Source organism: Anabrus simplex, chromosome 5 (genome assembly GCF_040414725.1).
Source record: "Anabrus simplex isolate iqAnaSimp1 chromosome 5, ASM4041472v1, whole genome shotgun sequence".
In the NCBI taxonomy this organism is placed as follows: Eukaryota; Metazoa; Arthropoda; class Insecta; order Orthoptera; family Tettigoniidae; genus Anabrus; species Anabrus simplex.
In genome coordinates, this window is record NC_090269.1 from 29970182 (window position 1) to 29988137 (window position 17956).

General features: G+C 39.2%; 1 protein-coding gene across 4 annotated transcripts in view; it reads left to right on the top strand.

Moving 5' to 3' along the window:
* Pabp2 (poly(A) binding protein nuclear 1) overlaps nt 1-17956 on the top strand; it is a 234591-nt gene that overhangs the window by 19289 nt on the left and 197346 nt on the right. For all 4 annotated transcript variants that reach the window (XM_067147924.2, XM_067147927.2, XM_067147925.2 and 1 more), the window contains one exon: nt 5621-5771. In XM_067147924.2, coding sequence (XP_067004025.1) covers nt 5628-5771 — 144 coding nt within the window. In that variant the 5' untranslated portion in view covers nt 5621-5627. The remainder of the gene's footprint in view (nt 1-5620; nt 5772-17956) is intronic.

Consider the following 17956-nt stretch of genomic DNA (forward strand, 5'->3'; position numbering starts at 1 on the left):
TGAGCTTGCATCGGGGAGATAATGCGTTCAAGCCCCACTGTCGGCAGTTCTGAAGATGGTTCACCGTGGTTTTCCATTTTCACACCAGGCAAATGTTGGGAAAGTACCTTTATTAAGGCCACGGGCACTTCCTTCCTACTCCTAGAGCTTTCCTAGCCCATCGTCGCCATAACACCTATCTGTGTCGGTGCGACATGAAACAAATTGTAAAAAATTGTTTTACTTTTCCTTTCTTTACTGAAAGCGAGACACTGATATGAGCAGCATAAAATTAGTTTTTTAATAGGCCTACTTTGGTATCTGTTACCGAGTTTTTGTGGTAGTTATGCGTGAAAGAAGGTGCGGGGTGGTGAACAGGTCTCAAGCTACTAAAGTAAAATTAATTTAAACTTTAACAAGGTTATATTTTCTTTTTTAAAACAAAGAAATAACAAGCATGGCAGGTACAAAGTAGCAAGTCCAAAGGGTAGTTACAATATTTACAAGATTTGGGCTTCGCGCCCTGACTCCACAATGCTAGGGCAGTCAGCCCAGTTTTACCCCAAACACAAGTTTCAACAGAGGGGCAGAAAACCCCATTCATGCCTAGGAGCCCTTGCTCCAAATTACACAGAAAAGCCTCCACGAGGCGTACAACACTCAATTTTCAAAAGAGCCACTCGCTCTCAAATTTAAGCCTCTCCCAGGCCACACCAAACTCCACCTTCAAGTTGTCCTCAACGGACCTAAACACAGGGGTAGAATACCCAATCTACTGAGGTCTATAAAATGAAAAGAAGGTTAATTAAATGACCTCTAAGGTAACAATTTGAGAGGAGGCGAACTTGCACTCCTAATACACTTTGATTAAGACCTACTTGGCACTAGGCCGTTAATACAAGGGCTAATCCCATACTAAAGAGGTGACTTAAGAAGAGAACAATTTGTTTTACGTTAACGAAGAATAGGTTGAGAAAAATAAGTTCACCTCAAAACAATATGAGTGGGAGCTCGAGAGGGTTAGCACTCTCTATCCCAGTATGTAGCTTTAAAAGAGAATATATGAAAGAGTAGTTACATTTAGGAAAAGGTTACATGGTGGAAGGCTTAGAACCCGCCCCGAGAGTTAAACTGCTGAGCTAGCCAAGAAAAAAAAGTTATTAATTGGCCATTACCTTGTTGTTGACCGCTGCCGAGGAAAGAGGCGCTTCCCGCCTCCTGCTATGTACTTTATACACTGAAAGATGGAACAGAAGTGGCCCGGAGACCCTAAAATCAGCAGTTTAAATACTCTCGCGGAAGGTTCTAGGCATTAGGGGAATGAAAACACCCTCCCACGAGGATTTTATTGGTTGATCAATAAACCCCCTACACAATACTAAGAAGAAACACATAATTGGTGGAAAATTAATTTAAGAAATTCGGGATAGGCTAGATTAAAAACAAGGGGAAAGAAGGGGTTAATATTGCCAACTTAACCAATGACTGAAAAAAATTTAGCAAAGAACAAACATTTGAAATAAAAATTTCTCCAACAAAATAGTTCTTTGACTTCGCACTAGGGTGCACTATTGTTGATCTTCAGTAGTGTCCTCTAGAAGAGAAAGTTCACACTTCTTACTTCAAGCGAAACAAAAACACATCAAAAATGACACAGTTCAAAAACTCAAAATTTTCCACGTGGTGACATCTTCTGAGAAAGTAGAGAATTAATAGCGTAGATAAAGTTCAGACTTCCTCCAGCAGAGGAGTTTCAACTGGCACAAATTTTAAATTAGCGGCGTGGAGGTGTACCGCCCGGTACAGTATCAATTTAAGTTTAGTTTTTGTCGAGTTTATTTGCCAATTCCTTCTTCCTGTTTTTTCTTTCTTTCTTTCAACATCTGCGACCACCGCACGGGTTAAGCACGAAACAAATTATTCTGCGATATTGGTTTGTGCTGTGGTTCATGATCAGGTTTTTATATTTATATTTTGACTTTAGAATAAATTAAATGTTAACATGTTTAAATAATTGACGCAAAATATGACAACCTTGCATTTGACAGCGCTCACTTGCCTTTTAAACGACTCGCGCCCCTTGAGTCCAGAGGAAAGGAGCCGACTGTCAACCCTCATTATCACTAGGGTGGACAGCCTGACAACCGTCATTATTACCAGGGTGGGCCAAGTTTTGAGATCAGAAGATACCGCGTGGGTATGCATTGAGCGTCAGGACTATATCAACTATCCACTATCGATAGTTTCCTGTTCATCAATATACATCAGCAGTCCCGTGCAAAGAAAATTATCAGTATTCTCTTTGCTCTCGCGGTTCTGCTTCTTTTTTTTTTTTTTTAGAAGATCATGGCATAGTTTTATGCTTTTTCCGAGGTGTCATAGCTGCCTCTGTAGATCAGTGGTAGTATGTTGGCCTCTGGATCCCAAGATAGCAGGTTCAAACCCGGCAAAGGTAGTCGGATTTTTTAAGGGCGGAAAAAAGTCCATTCGACGCTCCATGTTGTATGATGTTGGCATGTAAAAGCTCTCTGGTTTTACATTTGGTGTTTACTCGATTAAAATTTATTAAATCTCAACCACAGACACCCAAGAGAGATTCGGTTTACTCTATCTGTCATCTAGTGGGCCTAGAGCAAATCGGAATATCAAAATTGATGAGCAGGCAGCTAGATGGCATCGAATTAGAATGTCTGCATGTGGTAGCTGACGCCATACGATTATTATTATTATTATTATTATTATTATTATTATTATTATTATTATTATTATTATTATTATTATTGGCGTCATATGTCATGGGGCTTTTGTTGCAGATTGATTTGTAAGAAAAGAAAGATAGCATAAAAAACAGAAAACTGTTTTTTTTGGGGGGGGGGGGGTGAAACTTAGGTGCCAGTAGCAAAAATGCAGTCAACACGGCGACCAGGCGCCCAGTATTTTTGCACACGTGGTTGAAGAGCAGATCCTGGGCAGAATCTTCCAAGCCAGAGAAGTATTGCTTTGGCTGCATGTTGGATAGAGAGTCTGCCTATGATTGAGTCCGTAGAATTCGGGGAAAGTACTTTCAGGCACAGCTGTGAAAAGATCAAAGTCTATCCAGGATGGTCCACTACCTAAGTCCCCTTGTGGCACAACTCTGTACAAACATAAGCAGTATGAAAAATTGGATCCAGCTTCCCTGGGTTCCTGGTTGCTATCAACTAGTAAAATCTATCCTGTTCAATAAAGAACGTGTGCAATGGTAGTTTGCAGCTTCAGATACTCACAGCTGAGGCTGATAATTTGCTCAAGTGCGATCACTGTGGTGAAATCCGTACCGTATTGGAAGAGCACAAATCTCTGAATCTAATTGTAGGCTGATAGCTGATGGAAGACTTGAAGAACCGTGGCATAACACCCGTCAAGCACAGTACGTACAAAGTCATTGGCAATGCTGCCACCATTGCTTCATTGTCTCTTTTAAGTTGTCAGTGCTACCAGAGAAAGTCTAGGTATTAACACATTATTTCAATTTGAGTCCAGAAATCCTGCCTCCCTTTCAGTGGTATAATGGCCAAAGGTTCAGACACATGGCATTTCCTTCTTCGATTCAGTCTGTGTAGTACTTGTGAAAAAGAAGCACATGGTGTAGAACAGTGCACTCCTCCAATTAGGTGCACTAACTGTCCTGGTCTTCATTCTCCTCAAAATGTGAACTGTTCTGTCTATCTCAATGAGAAGAAGATTCAGGAGTTAAAGATTCTGGATGGTGTTTAAGGAACTGTGACATTTGACAGGCATCTTACTGAGCTGTACGAGCTAATCAATCATTTCATGGCGAGTATTGTCTGCTTTCAAGAAACAAATCGCAGACCAAATCGTCGTGCGGTGTTGAGAAATTTTAGACTTTAACTCGTAAGAAGAGGATAGTGCCGACTGGGCTTGCAATAATTAGTATCTTCACTCGTTCCAGTGTTACAATGAACCTGTTCTTACCCCACTGTCGGCAGTCCTGAAGATGGTTTTCCGTGGTTTCATACCAGGCAAATGCTGGGGCTGTACCCTAATTAAGGCCACAGCCGCTTCCTTTCCACTCCTAGCCCTTTCCTATACCATCATCACTATAAGACCTATCTGGGTTTGTGCAACGTTCAGCAAAATTGTAAAAAAATTAAAGTTAAAAAGTAATAAGATTGGCTTGGAATTTTAGTAAGGTTCCGTCTGATTTGGATGAATGCAGTAATTGCAGCTATCTATAAGCAAGGGAACAGGAATGATTGCAATAACTATCGACCTTAGATTTACCAACAATTCTTAACTGGAGCTAGTACTTGTATCTTAACATGTATTCATTTTTATTAAATGCTGTTTATTTGTATGTAACAAAAAATAATGTCATCGACATATGCATTTCCTCTGATTAAAGCATAGACTAGTTAGAAATGTGATGTATTAAAGTCTGCAGTCCTGGCGGAAGAACTTTAGCAGCAGATGCTGGAGGGGCGTTGTGCGGTGGTTAACGAAGGTCATGGGAAGTGACTGTGCGACATTTTAACTACAAGATTAAGATTATGAGACGCACACCTCTTCATGGAATACAGTTGCTTTCCACAAAAACGCGTTAAAATAATGCCGGAGATGTGTGCATTTCCTGTTGTTATCGAAGTACAGGTGCATTAGAAATATAATGCATTACTCAACATTGTTGGCAGCTGGATATTGTCTGGAAATATGAGAGGGGTGCAGTGGTGTATCAAAGGTCATGGAGAGCAGCCGCGGAGCATATAAAACCAAGGTAGAAAGATTACGAGGCGCGTGTTCAGGACATAGGACGCTCTTCTGTTTTAACTGTAAGCAAGATATGAAAACTAGACACATTAAAATAATGCCAACAGCTGACATTTGTTATATTCAGTAATAAAAACTGCATTTCTACCAGTAGAAATTGTATATTGTCATTTGGCCATGGAGAACAGAAAGAGGAAAATTCACGTGCTGGACAAGAAAGTAAAATTTATACAAGATGGTTCAAGCAAAATTAAGTTCAGGGTGAAAAGTTCCAATTAACATTAGAACTAAAAGTTAGCAGTGACCATGATATTTCATTGTCAATGTATTCATTAATAATAATAAAAACCTGATATATTAAAAAAAAATCATTAGTACAAATTACGTTGTTAACTTACATCTCTGAAATAATCTCTTATTATAGAAAATAGAGAAAATTATTGTAATAATTATATGACATAATATCTAAATCTGGGGCGAGTTGGCCGTGCGCGTAGAGGCGCGCGGCTGTGAGCTTGCATCCGGGAGATAGTAGGTTCGAATCCCACTATCGGCAGCCCTGAAAATGGTTTTCCGTGGTTTCCCATTTTCCCACCAGGCAAATGCTGGGGCTGTACCTTAATTAAGGCCACGGCCGCTTCCTTCCAACTCCTAGGCCTTTCCTATCCCATCGTCGCCATAAGACCTATCTGTGTTGGTGCGACGTAAAGCCCCTAGCAAAAAAAAAAAAAAAAAAAGATTTGTAAGTAATTCTTAGTTATACCTAAAATTTGCTCCTCAGTGCGATATATGCATCTACTTTGGTATCCATATACTTATTTTTTTCTTGCCTATGTTTATTCAATTGTATTGTTACTAAAAATTCCTGTTACAGCTTTTAAATGGCAGAGACAGAAGACCTGGGACTGAGTACTGAGGATCATTTGGAAGCTTTGGATGCAATGGAAAATGGACAAGAAGTCGATGCAACTGATGGAGGGGATGGGGATGTTGGAGGTGTGGGAGGTGGTGGAGTAGACGATCCCGTGAGTTTTATTGCAGCATAAAGATTTCACGTCACTTTAATACAGATTATTTCCATTCAGTATTTTACAGTCTTTTATTTCAATTCTGAGTAGATGTGTCAAGATGAGAAATATTTGACATTCACGTGTGACATAAGGGCTGTCATTTTGGCTGTATTGTTTAACCTGAATTACATTTATAGACATGAATACATTGCCAACTTTCGTCTCTGAAATAACCTGTCTTTACTCTTATTCCTGAAAGTAGAGAACATTAAGTTACTTTAATAATTAAATAACATTATCATCAATTTACTAATGGTAAAAATTAAGGCATTTAGTGTCACAATGATTGAGCCTCTGTAGCTCATGTGGCCTCTCATCGCTGAGTTCCCTGGTTCAAATCCGGGTCACTCCATGTGAGATTTGTGCTGGACAAAGCGGAGGCGAGACAGGTTTTTCTCTGGGTACTCCGGTTTTCTGTGTCATAATTCATTCCAGCAACACTCCAATATCATTTAATTTCATGTTATCTGTCATTCATTAATCATTGCCCCAGAGGAGTGCGACAGGCTCTGGCAGCCGGCACAATTCCTATCCTCATTGCTAGATGGGGGCTTCGTTTGTTCCATTCCTGACCCGGTCAAACGACTGGAAACAAGCTGTGGATTTTCAGTCAGTCTAATGGAAACAAGAGAGGTCCACCTATTCAATACCATAAAATATTATATGAAAAATTATAACATTTTATTATACTCGGTACCGGTTTCGATGCTGTTGTGCACCATCATCAGCCAAAAATAAGAAAAATATACATAGACAAGGCTACAATAAACAATGCATAAAGTACATACAAATTTTACAAAACTTACAAGACCTAATTAAAAAACGGGATCCATAAACATTATTAACCTATGACTTAAACTTAAAAAATAGCACCAACTGTCTTGCAACTATGAATATACATCCTCTTGATAAAAGTCCTCTGAATCTAAAAACATTAAACCATGTGCGAGCAGATTAAATTTGAGGACAAAAACCAATGCTTCACTATCATAAAAGTCCAAGAGCATAATTTTAATTTTGTAAGAACATATGTATAAACGGTTTTCTTGCTAAACATTCACTGAGTATTAGAGTAACCGGTGCAAGAATTAAGAAACAATTTTTCTATTGGTTAAAAATGGCTGTCATTAAAATAACATAACCAGTCGAAAGACGTAACAACTTCATTCAGTGTCACAATGTCTTTTACATATTGTCATGATAGAATAGAAACAGAATTTTAATGCAGTGTTCTGTAGGTCTCGTACTTCGTATTTAAATACGTATTGCATTAGTTGGTTTGCTGAACGGATCCCTGTACAGGGTGCGGCAGAATTAGCTGACAAATTTCAAACGTAAATAACTCAGCAATGCAAGAAGTCGTTCACAAATTTATTGTGCAGTTTAAAAGAATAGTGTTTGCCATTTATGTCAGATACAGTAGATTAGAGCGAACTAACACCTGTATTGGTCACAGCTCATAAACGGGTTATTGCCGCGGCGCGTGCGCGGCCTTAGCCTTGGAGAACACGTGCATTGTATTGTCTGGGCTAGTCACTCGCTAACATGGAGTGGAATGGTGAGCATCGAGGTTGTGTGATTGAGACTTATTTAAAAAATTATGACTCTGTTACCACAACACAGCATTTATTTCGTAGGCATTTTGGATTAGGTCGACATGGGAAAGTTCTGAGCTGGAGTACCCTTCTGTTATGGGTGAATAGTTTGAAAAAAAGTGGTTAGAGTGTTAAAACGAAGTCGCCTGGTAGGCCTCGTAGCGTCTGAACACCAGAGACCGTCTGTGCAGTGGGACAGGCCGTTACATAATCTCCTCAACTTTCGGTCCATAGGCATGGAAGTGCTATGGGACTCTCGGATCTCACCGTAAGGAGGATTTTACACGCAGAGATGAAGTTCCAAATGGTGGGTGTGCAGAAACAACTGCAGAGCATGTTGTAAGACTATCCTGGAAGCTGTGACAGCTGACACCAGTGTCCTGGCAAGTGATGAAGCGTACTTTCATTTGTCACGCTACGTTAAAAAACAAAATTTTTGAGACTGGTCCACAACCAATCCTCCATAGATCCATGAGCGACCTCTCCGCAGCGAACGTGTTAGTGTTCGGTGCGCTGTTGCTGATTTTGGAATTGTAGGCCCTTACTTTTTTGAAGAGGACAGAACTGTGACAGTAACATCTGATCGTTACATACAGCTGTCATGCAACTTCCTGTAGCCAACACTGAATGACTTAAGGGAGTCCTGCTGCGTGGTTCCAACAAGATGGTGCCACTGCACTCACAGCCAGGGCATTGATGGGCATCCTCAAGTAAATGTTTCCAGGACGTGTGATCTCTTTACTGAGTGACATTCCCTGGCCAGGTCGTTCACCTGATCTCGCCCCTTGCCATTTCTTTCTCTTGGGATACCTGAAGGATCATGTCTTCCAACGTAAGCCGCAAACACTACACGATCTGAAAGCTGTCATCTGTGAAGAAATCGAGGCATTACCACAAGACATATTCAAGCGAGTCATGCGGAACTTCAGGGAGAGGCTTCAAGATGCATCGAAAAGGACTGTCGGCATTTGGATGGCATTTTCAAAACCTGGTATATATGTGGATGTGACATAAATGGCAAACACTACTCTTTTAATACGTTCAATGCGGATCACGCGCTGGGCGCGTGACGCTATTTTATAAGCAGGTGCAGAGCACGCAACTAGCACGTCATGGGACGGTTGCTAGGAAATGTAAATCACAGGTTTCCCGAATGGTAAGAAAGACTCTAATTATCATCCCGCACATCGTGTAAGTCCAGTCTACTAGCAGATTCATCTGTAGCCATATTTGCGCATGCGTATTCCGTTTCCTGCGTATTTCCTCTCCAGAGTTGTCGTCATACGTCATCATTCATTTATGTGATCTTTGAGCAGCAAGGCCACTTCAATGCGACCTAAGACACTGCATTTTCTGTTTATTAATTCTTCAGGAGAATTACGAGTGGTTCCGCTTTGAAATAAATAAATTCCACTACTGCAATATGTTCAGTAAAAGAACTGAACTTGTAATTGTCGTTTATTCTTGCATCATATATGTGTAACACGAAAGAACTTCTAATTGTTATTTATTCCTCATCACAAGTATAAGTAACTTGAAAGAACGTGCAGTAATCATTTTTGACTGCATCTTGATGCTTATGTTATCATTTTTTAAATATTTTTTTCTGATGGCTGACAATGTGGTTCCTTCAACATCACGAGACCCACCCAATTAGCCAAAGTATTTCATTTTTGTTTGTCAAATTCTGTAATAGAGAAGTGTAAATATGAATATATTTATGTCTGTAACATACTTTATGTATTTGTTTGCTATCCGCGGTAAATAATGCACAGTAATCTACCAACATGCGTGGCGTGTGATCCGTCTGGTGACCAGTATTACTTCTCGATTTCAACCACCATGCGGGTCACGCACCAGGCGCGTGAGTGGGATAAGTCCACGAGTTCTATCGAACTCGTCCTACCAACGTACAAAACTTCGATATTTACAACTTTTAAAGAGTCCCACACAAATATTTTGCTCAGGTTGGCGGGTATGTCATGCTCTGCTAATACGCAGTGAACGTGTTAAACTGTGCAATAAATTTGTGAATGGTTTGTTGCGTTGTCTACGTTTGCCCTCTACATGAAGTTTCAGTGCAGTCAAAAGGCAATATCTGCACTGTTCAATTTTTTTTATTAAGAAGAAAGCCATACTTTCCATTGTCGACTGAGTTAAATGTAAATATTTCACTACAACATACCTGGAAAAAAAAAAAAAAAAAAAACCCACATTATTAAACAGGGAAAAGTGCAGTGCACACTATTAAACAGAGAATGACATTTTTTGTTCGTGATAGAACATCACATTGTATCAAATCACACTCAAATGTTTAGAATATTTATGTTTTAATAGTGTGTATTTATTCCTTTTTTAATAATGTGGGTTTTTTTTTTTACAGGCATGTTATAGTGTAATCCTGTATTTACGCAAATAATCCCCGCACCCAAACTTTAGGAAGGTTGATTATTGAAAAGAAAAAAAAAAAAGAAATAATTTGCCAACATTGACACAAATAAAACCCACACCCCAATTTCGTGCCTCAATTTTTTTACAAAAATGTGCAGGTATTATTGGTGTACATACGGTATTTATATTTAACTTTTGTGTTCAACAGACTGGAAATGTTTTAAGTTACTTTTTCAATTTAAACAACGAAGTTTGAGTGAGGATTTGCAAAGTGACTTTACTTCTTTTATAAGATGCTACTTTTGTACATTACTTTCTGTTGACATACAAGTATATTGAACCCTTTTGGTCCATATTGAGGGATACCTACCTTTCTTACCTATCAGCAAAGTTCATGAGATCTGTCTCTTGGGTCGTATCGGGTTCTTCGTCACTTGCTGAGGTAAAGGTATGGTTCAGTAATTCAAATCTATCTACTGGAATGAAAGGTCTGTTTAAAAGATTCCTATTTATTCAGGAAAATTCTGAAGCAATCTGATATGTCAACGGTATCATAGAAGTCAATTGTGTCCACTGGACACCACAATCATTTTACATAAAGGTCAGAACACTGGTGTGAGACTTTAACGTAACTGCCTGATGGGCATTCTTACTATAAACCATTGTCTCAATTATTAATCATTTAAGAAAGGAAAGTCTGGAAATCCTTAAATTCGGCTTCCATGTGAGACCACATGTACCATCATAGTGATTCGTTATGGTCCAGCCCTCGTAACACGAACTCTGGACTCTTGGGTATAATTAAGGCAGTTCAATTGGTGTGTGCCACACAGTGGTTCTACGGCATGGACCCTTAATTGAATCGATGTGACCTGCGTCTATGTCATGGACCGGCATCTAATCTTCTAAGTTACTTTAAAGTCATTGTGGATGATGACCACAAGGAAATGAGGCTACAATGGCATACGGCCCTAATCTAAGTCACTGAGGTTGATGACCCCCTGACCATCCAAGTTTCTAGGCTGAAGGCTAAACACAATTAAGTTACATCGGTTGATGACCAAAGTTTCCACTTTACTATCCCAGCACATTCACTGTTCAATCAATCAAAGTTCAATAATTACAACAAGAGCAATGCTCACAAACTTTGTGGCAGTAAAATCCATTTCCTTCGGATATGTCCCCTTAATCGTTACTTTATTTTTTAATATTCCCCAGAAAACAAACTAAAATTTCCAGAATGCATCTCCAAGTTATTCGCTTGATTAAAGTTATTTCAAAATGCGGTTTCACTGAATTTAATAATTAAATAAATTTAAATGATTTAACGAAATGTTAAAGAACAGTAAATTTTATCTCCGCGGACTCTGGTTTCTTCACAAATTCCTACGCAGCTGTGATGTGAATTCAATCTTGTGATGTTTGTCTGGCTGGAAAAGAATTGTTACATAATTCATGTCCAGTTATATATCTTGTCTCATGATTTCACACTTTAAAATCTAATCTAGTCCTAACCGTTATTAACACTTGGATATCCTCTACGTATAAACCAAACAACTCGCCATATAATTACGATGTCATATCTTGTCATACCAATTATGAATTTTGCACACCCCTCACAGACAAACCGATCATCACAACCATCGCTCTATATTTTGGACAACCCTGAATTTGGTTACTCTGTTCCTTATACTCAAAGTTCGTGATTTCAGATGTTCATTACGTCCCCAATTAAACAAATTTTACAGTATTTCACAATACTCAGATCATTACCGGCTATGAATTTCAACTAAATCCAGCATTTTAACGTTTTCCCTGGCCCGAGAACTACAATCTCAATTCCACGCGTGTCCCGTTATATCCCCGCTGTTTTCTCCCTATCAGCTGAGGCCTCTCGTCCCCAAGTTCGCTTGTCAGTGATGTGAAACACCCGGTCCGTTCTACCTGACTGACTTCTCAAAATGCTCCCTTTTAAACTCCGCCGACATAATTAAACAAATACGATATTCTAACCAACAAAATGCACAGATATGCTTCAAGATGCCCACACTAATTATACGCGTCGCCAATTAATACCGCTATGGATTTCTATGTATTTCTTTCCATTCCCAACATTATAAAATATACCTCGGGCTATCGTGTCCCGGCTTCAATGACAGGACTCTAACCTGATTCGCACATCTCATCTCAACTCATATAAAACATCCCTCGGGCTTCCATGTCCCGGCTTCAATGACAGGTCCAACCTGATTCACAAATCTCATATCAACAAAACTAACCTCTGTTTCCCAGCTCCACAATTATCATCGACAAAGAACTGGAATAAAATCCTTACTAGAAATCTCAACGTCTAATATCGCACAATGCATTAATCATGAATAACTTCGCATAAAGGATATCGTATTTAATAACTTGATTTTTACGAGAAAATGACTGAAACATTCTACTAGAACTTTTATTGTCAGTCAGACACAGTTTAAAATGGGCCTAGAAAAACGTTTCTCTCCGTGACCAAATTCATCACCCTAGGTTCTCACCCGACAGCGCGCTTCCACTCGATTGAAAATGAGTAACCATGGATTTCTACATTATTAACGTCAAATTGCAGACAGAAAAATTTTACGTCGAATGAACATCTTAATTTGACATCACAAAATATAGGCAGTACACTCACACGGATGACGATCTACATTGAACGTGATATCACTTCGAAACCCTATTCAATAACTTTTTACAACATTATACGGCACTCGCAAGACTTCAAAAATTTATCCAAGTGGAAAATGAAACAAATGACTCTTTTAGTCGTATTCTCACATTTACAAAACTTAGTAGGGGTGACCACTGCGTCGTATATCCCCCTTCAAATACACTTTTAGAGATCATGAGACAAGATATAAGAGTATGGAAAGTCACCTACCTCATGTAGTCACACCATTGTTCGTCATAGGGCTCACCTGCGACCCTGGCATTTTATTTAGCCATTTTTACATTCATGGCTGTACAGCTCATTATGTTTCTTCAGGTTTCCTGGAATAAAGCATTAAAAAAAAATACCCTTCACTTGTTTGCTGAGCGCACACGATGGACTATAATTATTTCCGCACACGAATTACTTAATCACATTAGAATTTATTCAGTACTTTGACCGTCCTATCTGGTACAATTATTTCACTCAAGAAAACTATCTCCTCATGGAGACAAGACCTAGCCACATTGGCTAAAATCTGCAGTTGAACTCAGTCTACTTTCGTTGGTTTGATTTTGCAGAGCAGCTCAACAATTTTTCGTCTGCTTTGTATCACAAATGCCGGAGAAGGAGACTTCGTCATGGCGTCCCTTCATATTTATAGCTGTTACCCCCTCTCTTCGGATATCTCCCTTTGCCGCCAAGAAAATTTCTATAAATTTACTGACTTAACTAAACTGTAATTTCAAGAGTTTTGAAAGTGACTACATGCTTGCTACATTTCTGGCGGTAGTGTTCATGGACATTTAAAATTTTTACGGGTTCGATTTGTGAGATGATTGACCTCCTTTGATAGGCACTATATATTTTTTTTGACTTGGCTTGGATCATGCCATGTACACGCGCTTTGAAATAGTTCACAAAAATGACTTGAGATTCTTCCGCCGACGACACGTGTGGCTGACGTCACGTATCCCAGAGCGTGGGACCGAAGGTAATCACCCCCTCGTCACGTGTCAAATCCATGCTATCAAGAATCCAACTTTTAAATGATTGTCGATTTATGCATAATGTTCTTAGGGCACAAAGGTCATGGGTTCAATATGTACAACCAAATGCTTTTTTTGCCACATAATTGATAGTAGTATCTTGAAATTAATGGTGGATTTTTATGTACAGTATTAACTCGTTTATAATCTGCATTCAACCTTTTAAAAAAAAAAAAATATCGAAAGCAATTCGTGAGTTGCATATACTGTTTCCACCATAATTATATGTTAATTTTTTTCTCTTTTTGTTATGTAATATTCAATCTACTTTAACTATCATAAAGTTTCTTAATAGGTAAAAGATGTGTATTTTTATAATGCAGTGCTATCTATTTTCTAATGCGCACCATACTTTTTGCCATCTATCTTTTCCCCTATATAGCCAATGTGTTTTTCTTAGTCACTTATGCTCTAAATTGTGATTTCCACTTCAAAATAAAAATTGCTTTAAGGGTTGTTGATTTTGTTTGTTCCTTAGTCATGGCACAGTGTATGTGTTATTTTGATTTATGTTTTTATGACTGTTCATGCAACTGCCTCTGTATCTTGCACCTTCTTGTGTTCAATGATGCCAGTTGTACTGTTACACATTACAAATGGCAGTGTTAATGTGAACCATACTGTCCCATTTTGTTGGCAACTTTGAAGCTTTCTTGAGGTACAGTGCTTTGTCTATTGCAATTCAGAGGGTAGGTGGATGTAAATTTGTGGTATGCAGTATGATGTCGGCATGTAAAAGATCTCAAGTATTATTACAATATTATAAGTCCACCTGTTCAATACAATGAGAATAGTCACTTGTAACATGTAAAAGATCTGTCGTGACATATTTGGTGTTTATCCAACAAAATTGATATTAGTATTTTGAAACTAATGGTGGCTTTTTATGTACAGTATTTACTCGTGTATAATCTGTACCACCATTGAATAAGATGTGTACTGTAGTTGTCTTATATCCATCTGTAAAGAAGAACTGTGCTTCGTTTATGGTTTCCAGAGGGTATTTGTGATTTTATTTTGGGTGCTAAGTTTGTGTTAGTGTTATTTCGTGAGTCCACGATTGTTTAATAGTGTTTTAGGGTCATATTTATTATCAATTTTGTGCCCTAAATATCTGCCATCTTGTTAATTGCTACAATCATTCCACAGATATCACTACTTACAGGGTAACTTGTTACATTTATTTTAAAAATTTTGCTCTAACTGGCACCCATTTTGTTTTGTTTGCCATCACTGCCATGGAAACCACGAAGATGATGTTCACTCGACTCTCTTTTCACGCGGTTGCCTAGGTCACAGAGCCTGCCCATACTGTTGGCCATCTTAAGACAGGTAAAAATCTGGTATGACGTGTAGAATACCTCGTAATGGTGTACCCTGGGCAACGGATTGCTGAAGCAGGATGGCTGATAGCCTACACAACAGGCGACCTAACTAGATCCTGGATCTCTCATGGTCAACCTAAGCAACACCAGAAGATTGAACATCCAAAAATGAAATCTAACAACTGCACTTATCAGAGCCAGCTGACTGGAATGCTTGGACCCAGTGCTCACATTCTACAAATAAGTGCAGAAGGCTTGTCAAAGGACAAATGTGATTACCTCAGCAAACTAGCTACTGACCTCAAAATCAACATCATAATAGTTCAAGAATCACATCTGACTGAAGAAAATCTACAAAGCAGAGGCAAGATCGCGGGATACGAAATGATTGTGAGAATTCTTTCTCCTGTCCATGGATCAGTTATATATGCCAAAAATAGCCTCTGTAGCATTTCAGAAGTGAACTGTGAAAAAGGTAATTATATAGAAATCATCACTGCCAAACTTAACAACATAACTGTTGCATCAGTTTACAAACCACCTCACTCCAGTTGGTCAACTCCACCACTGCCTCCACTACCCACACCTTGTATATGTAGAAGACTTCAATAACCATCGTCATACATCTTGGAGCTACTCAAACAATGATCAAGACGGAGAGAAACTTGCTATGTGGCGTGAAAGTCAAGACCTGTATCTGAGCTTTGATGCTAAAGAAAACGAACATTCCACTCTGCCAGATAGCAATCTGACACCAACCCTGACCTGGTCTTAGTTTCCACAGTTAATTAACGACTCCCCCTCGACCACTCAAGGAAACTGCTTCAAAACTTCCCAAAAAGCTAATACAGACCTGCACTGATCAGTATTGGTCTTGAAATTTCACTCCTCAGATCTATTCACAAGCCTAAGTGGAACTTCGAGAAGGCAAACTGGGCTTAATTACAGCTCAGAGGTAGACAATAATCTACATTGGATACCCCCAAAAGCAGAAAACTAAGAGAGATTTATTGGTGTTATCATTGGTGCAGCTAAGCGAACCATCCCCCGGGATTTCAGAAACAATATATACCATGATGGGATAAATCTATCCAATCCGTGTATGAAAATTATAAATAAAAAAACTGGAAACCCTGAAACAAGGAAAAGGATACCAGAAGAACTGAATGAAGGCAGCAAAAAGAAATGGAAGGATCTTACGTCTCAGCTGAGCTTAACTCATTTTAGTGGGAAAGCCTGGTCACTCCTTCGAAAACTAGTTGCTGCTTCTAACACCTGCAAAGCTTAACCAGGAATAACTCCAATGGAAATGGCACTACATATCAAATCAAGAGCGGATAAAATCCCAATTGATCCTACCATAAAGAAACAGGCAGAGAGAGAGAGAGAGAGAGAAAGTGCTAAGAGATATGAACAACCACCTTCAAACTAACCCCGCACTATCCGATTCATTCAGCCACAAAGAAATTGAAAAAGCCATCAAAATGTTAAAAATGAGAAAGGCTGCAGGTTTAGATGGTATTTTTCCAGAATTCATTCAATATCTTGGAAAACATGGAAGAACATGGCTCAAGAACTTCTTCAGAGATATCCTAATAACTGGGATCATTCCCCCAGAATTCAAAATAGCCCATACCTTGGCAATCCTCAAACAAGGACAACCAGCAGATGACCCTTCGAGTTATGAGCCAATAACACTACTCGGTATCTGTTGCAAGCTCTTGGAACATCTTCTCCTTAACCAAATCCAGGGAATAATAAACAATGTAACACCAACATACCAGCCAGGTTTTAGAATCAAACAGGTCTGCTGTGAACAAGTATTAGCATTAACATTGCACATTGAGGCAGGATTCCAGATGAAGTTAAAGACATCAGTTTTTCTTGTCGACCTAACTGAAGCATATGATATAGTTTGGCTGGATAGACTTCTACTTAAACTTAAAAAACACATATCGTGTCCAAAACTTACATCACTATTGAAGAACATGTTGACAAACTGGTATTTCAAGATCACCATGGGACAAGAGACTAGTAAATCCTTCACAATAAAAAACGGACTACCTCATGGGTCAGTACTAGCTCCACTGCTTTTCAGCATGCTTGAAACCATCAGCGAAAAATTCTGCTATGCTGATGACTCGGCTATCACTGTTCAAACTACCACACTGGAAGAAGGAGAGAGCATCCTCTCCAGTGACTTTGAAAACCTTAAATGAATACTACGTGAAATGGAGACATTGCCCAAATCCAGCAAAGACACAAGTATGCACAATCCATCTGAGAAACAGAATGGCACACCAGCAGCTCAACGTGAACTTTTAAAACACAATTTCCACCCCAAGTATCTTGGCATCACCTTAGACCATTCCTTGACGTTCAAAAAACATCTTGAAAATACAAGTCAGAAACTCAGGACACGATACATCATTATCAAGAAGCTAGCTGGCACTTCATGGGGAGCTGATGCAACATCATTAAGCACAACTGCCCTCACCATAGTTTATCCCCTGGCTGAAAATTGTACTCCAGTGTGGTAGCGTAGCACTCACACAAAAAAGATCGATGTTCACCTGAATGAATGCATCTAATGATGGAGATATTAAATATCCTTTGTAAAGTGAAAACCGTCAATACGGAATGATCCTAATATCTTAATGAATGTATGAGAATCGTAACTGGCACATTAAAATACATACATTATCATACTGTTATACCTTTCAGCGTTCAGTCTGCAAGCCTCTGTGAATTTACTAAACGTTGCCACAATCCTCTATTTGCAACTAGTGCTTTGGCCTCATTTAGTTCTATACCTTCGATAGCTGCAGTTGCTTAAGTGCGGCCAGTATTCGGGAGATGGTAGGTTCGAACCCCACTGTCGGCAGCCCTGAAAATGGTTTTCCGTGCTTTCCCATTTCCACACCAGGCAAATGTTTGGGCTGTACCTTAATTAAGGCCACGGCCGCTTCCTTCCCACTCCTAGCCCTTCCGTCCCATTGTCGCCACAAGACCTATCTGTGTCGGTGCGACGTAAAGCAACTAGCAAAAAAAGGTTCTAAACCTCTTACCTTTAAATTATTAGAAACTGAGT